General features: G+C 32.0%; 1 protein-coding gene across 1 annotated transcript; it reads left to right on the plus strand.

Annotated features, from left to right (window-relative positions):
* The first annotated feature begins 2,075 nt into the window (after window positions 1-2,075).
* On the plus strand, window positions 2,076-3,422 carry LOC124831294 (transcription factor LATE FLOWERING-like). Its single transcript, XM_047305232.2, has one exon. The coding sequence runs from the start codon at window positions 2,403-2,405 to the stop codon at window positions 3,225-3,227; it is 825 nt and encodes a 274-aa protein (XP_047161188.1). The 5' UTR covers window positions 2,076-2,402; the 3' UTR covers window positions 3,228-3,422.
* Window positions 3,423-5,842: the final 2,420 nt, after the last annotated feature.

Raw genomic sequence — 5,842 nt, forward strand, 5'->3', positions numbered from 1 at the left:
GTCTGTAATAAAACAAATATAAATAAAAATATAAAGTTTATTATACGACTTGCTACTACAAAATATTAAGAACTCAAGTTGAGCTATCGCTTTAAACTAAAATTAGTATGCTTTCTCACAGTAAAAAAGTGTTTGAGTTAAAAGAAGTAGAATAGTTTTTTTGAAGAGAATTAAGAAATCAAATTTAATTTTCGCATTAAGAATACAGCCAGAAAACATTCTCGGATTAAAAACATTTTTTCAAAATGCTTATAAATAAGTAGTTGAGTATGTCCTTAATGAAGAACACACAGAATCAATGATATTATTGCCTGGAAGTTTATATTATTATAAAATTTTATAGTGCTAAAATAAGAAGTATTTTTTGATAAACATGTCTAAGGTACAATGAACAAGTTTACTTAAATTGGTTGAAAGAATAGCTGAGTCCAACAACATTTAATGTATATAAATGTCAATAAAAGATGACAATAATTATTCTGGACACTTATCTATGAAAGATACATGGCCTTCAAATTCAATGCCACGTAGGTGACGTAGCATCTTTCATTTATCATTCACTACAATACAATCATCCTTCCCTGCATTATTAGTCAATGACTTCATTATCTCCTAAAACCATAAATTCAGGCATTTACAAATGAAATCTAACCTTCACCCGATTTATAATATTCACCATATTTATAATATCCACACTGAAATCTAAATGTAAAATATTTTATTATCCACACTACTAAACTAGGAATGATAATGAGAGTTCATTACATAAAATAGATTAGAATAGCTTAACTGATATAAGATATATGAGTTAATAGTTTTAATTCGTCATGCATAACTCTGAGTTTTTTCATCAACTTACATAAATTGAAAAATAATATTTAAAATTTTATTATAATTTTTTAATCTCAAACTTAAGTATCTAGTAAAAATAAAGATTAACTAAAATACATTTACCTGTGAATTGACTGTATGATTTGTCCTGGGTCACCATCCTTTAGTATTATTAAATTAATATTTTAATTATCTTATCATTTTTACAAATTTTCTTAATATTTATAAGTAAACATTGAACGATATCTATTTAATGTTTTCAAAATATACGAAGTACTTAATATTTCCTTCAATTAATTAAAATAATTATTAATGAAAAATTATTATTAAAAATTATTTATTCAGTTAACCCAATAAGCTATATATAAATCCCCGATAAATATTGGATAACTAGGCTATCTATGTCTAGTATTATCTGTCATTAGTTTTCTTAAACAAAGCTTTGAAATTTTATGGAGGAGTTTTATTTTTATTTTTGATAAAGCATGGCTATTTTTTTAGAGGGGTAGAGCTTAGAGTATAAGGACTATGATACATAATAAAAGATAAAAAATATTCTGCTTCCAATATTTAGTGAATCTATAACTATACATTAAAAAGAATAATAAATGTAAATTATTTTACTACAACAATTTATAGCATAAACGCGATAACGAAGGAAATAATAGAAGTTATATATCTTCCCACGTACTGATTCCCTTGCTATATATTAAATAATAAAATATTACATACTTGCATATATCTTTATAAAAATACTAATTATATTCACTTGAATAAAGACTGGCTTATTAACAAAGAGTTCGAGTGTTTGTATTAATTATGAAAAACTATGTAAATATGAATATCATATTCTTTTAAACCATTAAATGACAATTATATGTTCAATTCCCCGGTTTCTTAATTATTTAACGAGCTTGTTAATTTGGCTGTACATACTTATAATAAAATTTACAAATAATAGTTCTTAATATTTTTCAGTTATTTCCTTTTGTTTAATGAGAGCTTTAACAATATGTTCTTTAACATACTCGTTTTCATATATTTTATTATTTATTAAAATTAAATAATCTGAGTTTCGATAGCAAAGTTCACCAAACATTTTTGTAATTACTTGATCTTAATAATTCACACAGGTTGGAGTATCTTCAGTAATAGTTTATAAGAACAATATTATAACATGTTATATATATATATATATATATGTGTGTGTATGTATGTATATGAGAGGCATAAACATGTAGAGAGTCACCGCTTCCCAGGTGTTGATCATTTTCTGCAGTCTGTTCCCAATATCACTATTTTATTGATTTTATTTTTTTCACTATTGCCCCCTTCTTTCTCACCATTCTAACAAACTCTTCTCACACTGCAAATTCTGAGAGAAACTCAACTCCCGATTCCACTGCTAAATATATATTCTTCTTTTTCTTCCCCATCCCTCTGTACCCTTCTGCTAATTTTCTCAGTTTTTTCAGTTACCCTTTAAATACTTGTCCATCTTTTTTCCTTTACACCTCACTCTCACCATTTTCACTTCACCTTTTCCTTCAGCAAGCTGAAACAACCCATTAATGGACACTGTGGAGCAGTTAAAGCTGGAGGAGGAGGAGGAGCAGCAGCAGCAGCAGATGGACATCACGACCATGATGATGCAACACCTCCCTCAATTCTCTGAACCCTATTGTGACACCGACACCATGGATGGTTTTCATCCCCAAGAAGACTTCTACAGTAACAACAACAATATACGCAGTGGTAGCACCATGCCACTGGCAGATTTACTAGATAATAACCCTCCCAGCCACTTACCTTGGTCCTCTTACTCATTCACGCACTTAATACCATCACCCACATCCTCCGCTATAATCTCTTTCTCCGACAACAGCAACAACCCTACCCCAATAATGCTTCAACAAACCCCAACCGAGGGTGCAACTGCAACTGCAAACCCTTACGGTGAGAAGCGGAGCTCCATGGCGGCGATGAGGGAGATGATATTCAGGATGGCGGCGATGCAGCCGATACACATAGACCCGGAGTCGGTGAAGGCGCCGAAGAGGAGGAACGTGAAGATTTCGAAGGACCCTCAGAGTGTGGCAGCGCGGCACCGCAGAGAGAGGATCAGCGAGAGGATAAGGATCCTGCAGAGACTGGTCCCTGGAGGAACCAAGATGGACACCGCGTCGATGTTGGATGAGGCAATTCACTACGTCAAATTTCTGAAAACGCAGGTTCAGTCGCTGGAACGCGCTTCTGCTAACAATATTAGGCCCCTTGTCGGTGTTAATGCACCAGGGATAGGGTTTCCTGTTGCTATGTCTGGTTCTATTAGGACTGCTACCACTTCCGGTTCCAATTTCACCCCTTATTTTCCTCTGCCTAATACCTATGATTAAGATTCCCTTAGCGTGTAAAACCTAGTTAGTCCATTCATAAATACTCTTAATATATATAATTAAGGCATAGCCTCTCTGGATTATATATGTATATTGGTGCAAATTAATTATATGTATGCACCTATCCGCCGCATTTCATATCGGACTTGTGTTTCGAAATCCAGTTGTGTTAAACTGTTATGAACAACAAGAAAAAGTTATTCTCCAAACGTAATTCGCATAAATTAATCTGACTTAAAAGAAAGTGGGGGATAGATAATTTAATGAGAAAAAAGGAGTTGAATTTGACGTGTTATATTGTAATTAGGTTGGGGGAGAGGGAGCAATGTGCAAGATGAATGCAGAAAGAAATGATGGTGGTGGTGCTTGGAACATCTGTACGGCCATAATGGGAGGGTTTCCGAGGCTTGGAAAAGTTGAAGACGACAAAGTGTTGACACGGTGTAAAAGAGGATGATGCGAGCTGTAAGGTGTAGTTGTGTTAGTGCACTATAACTTAGCTGCTGATGCTGCTATGTATCATCATCAATAATATACACAGCCAAATCTGGTTTATATATTAAATAGTTTGGAAAAGAAAAAAGAAAAGGAAAAAATAAGAGGATTTAGCAACGTATGCAGAAAAGAAAAGCACGGGGATAGAGGAGAAGATGCATGAGAAATCCACGTGATTATCTGACACCAATGCGGTGGTTGCGTTTACTATCGGCCACGGCCATGACGTCCTTCCACCTCATCCCCTCACACGTGATCGCCATCTGCTTCCTCCACCCCAAATCTTACGGTGCTTCTCCACCTCACACTGCTTTTTCTTATATGCGCACTCTTTATTTTCAAAATTTACCCTTCTTATATTACAAATAAATAACTAAATACTTTTTTTTTTTAAATTAAACAGAATATGACTACCTTTCAAATTAAGGAGATCGGTGTAATTTTCTTAAACAAACATGCCTGTTATATCAGCAATACAATTATAATAAGCTTTTTTCTTAGCTTCCTTAAGTAAAAACGCTTAATTTATAATTTAACCATTGCTCATGCCCAAATAAATTCTTCCAGCTTAATAATAATATTAACTTGAAATTTCGCTAATATATATTTTTACCGACTAGGTCATAATATTTTCTATGTAGCATTTTGTCCGTAGGATTAGTGGAAACTATTTTATTTGTGAGACTAGCATGTTGTGAAATAAGTAAAATAATAACCATCTCTATCTGGATCTAATGTTTCAATAAAAAGTCAATATTTTAACATACATAGTAATTTCTGATTGTATTTTTTGGATATCCATACTATTATTTATATACAGACATATATATATATATATATATATATATATATATATATATATATATATATATATATATAATAGTTATTAACTTTACCAATGTTTAATCTTCACCAATAAATCTTACATTTTTAGTGGGACATCGTTTTATAATTTTAATTGTTCTTGCAATTGTAGTATTGAAACATTGTTTAGAGGATTGAAAACGGTAGAACTATGTTTCACACATTACTTGTTAGACGCAATGTTTGTCGTGATTTGAGTGATATCATACACTTCATATTTATGTTTTAGGGGAACATCACTTTCACGATCGCGCTTATTTTTCTTCCCTATAGATTTAAAGAATAATTGTGGTCCTTCTTGTATTGGTCCCGCTTCAATTTTGTAATTATGTATGTTTTTTTACGTTATATTTGTTACATTGATTCTGTACTTTGTTAATATGTTTTCGGCATAAGCATTTTTGAGTTGGAAATATTATTCTTGCATTTAACAGCTTAAATTAGAATTAGATTAATATATGTTTTTTTTTCGCATTAGATGCAATATTTGTTAGATTAATATTCCGCAAAATGTTATGCATTGACTCTTGGATGTTTAAGTTTATTTTTATATATAAAAAAGTAAAAAAAGTTCGTCTTAACATGGTCTTTTTTATCAAAATAGGTAAATTTGGATCCAATATTACGGAAATAGGCAAATTCTTTTCATTTGATGACGTCATGAGGGGATCAATGATCTTCGAACATTTGTTGGGGATAACTTCAATACAATGAATGAAAGCATCAACGCAAGATTTGAATAACTGGAACTGAACATGGGTGACCGCTTTGATACTTTTGATGCTCGAGTTGAGCATGTAGAGCACGACATTGCCTATCTGCGTTGTCATTTTGGTCCACATGGTGGATCATCTTCCTAGATACATTTCAATATTATTGTACTTTCGTTTTTTTTAATTTAAGTTTCTTCCTTTTGTTTTGTAATGCATTTTGAATTCAATAAAAAAAGACTTCAAATTTCATTTATGAGTTTGCCTTATCGTTTTACTTTCTTTGTTCTATTTACATTAAACAAATTACTCTTCCTACACATAACAATACATCACAATGTCAACATCAACAATGTGTGCTTTACATAAAAATAAAAATTCCATTCACACCAGAAAGTTTTCCCACACTGAACCTCCTGGTAATCAATTACTACTACGGTGTAATCGATTACCACTGACATTTTTGCCTACAAAAGTAAAGTCGTGCAGTGGGGGCACGACTTCAGCACGTTGTAATTGATTACAGTTCTTGGTAATCAATTACAA

This window comes from Vigna umbellata, chromosome 2 (genome assembly GCF_029865625.1).
Source record: "Vigna umbellata cultivar VRB3 chromosome 2, Vumbellata_1.0, whole genome shotgun sequence".
NCBI lineage: Eukaryota > Viridiplantae > Streptophyta > Magnoliopsida > Fabales > Fabaceae > Vigna > Vigna umbellata.

Bases quoted from the DNA above. Each gene is read 5' to 3' on its own strand.
- LOC124831294 (XM_047305232.2), top strand. From the start codon at position 2,403: ATGGACACTGTGGAGCAGTTAAAGCTGGAGGAGGAGGAGGAGCAGCAG.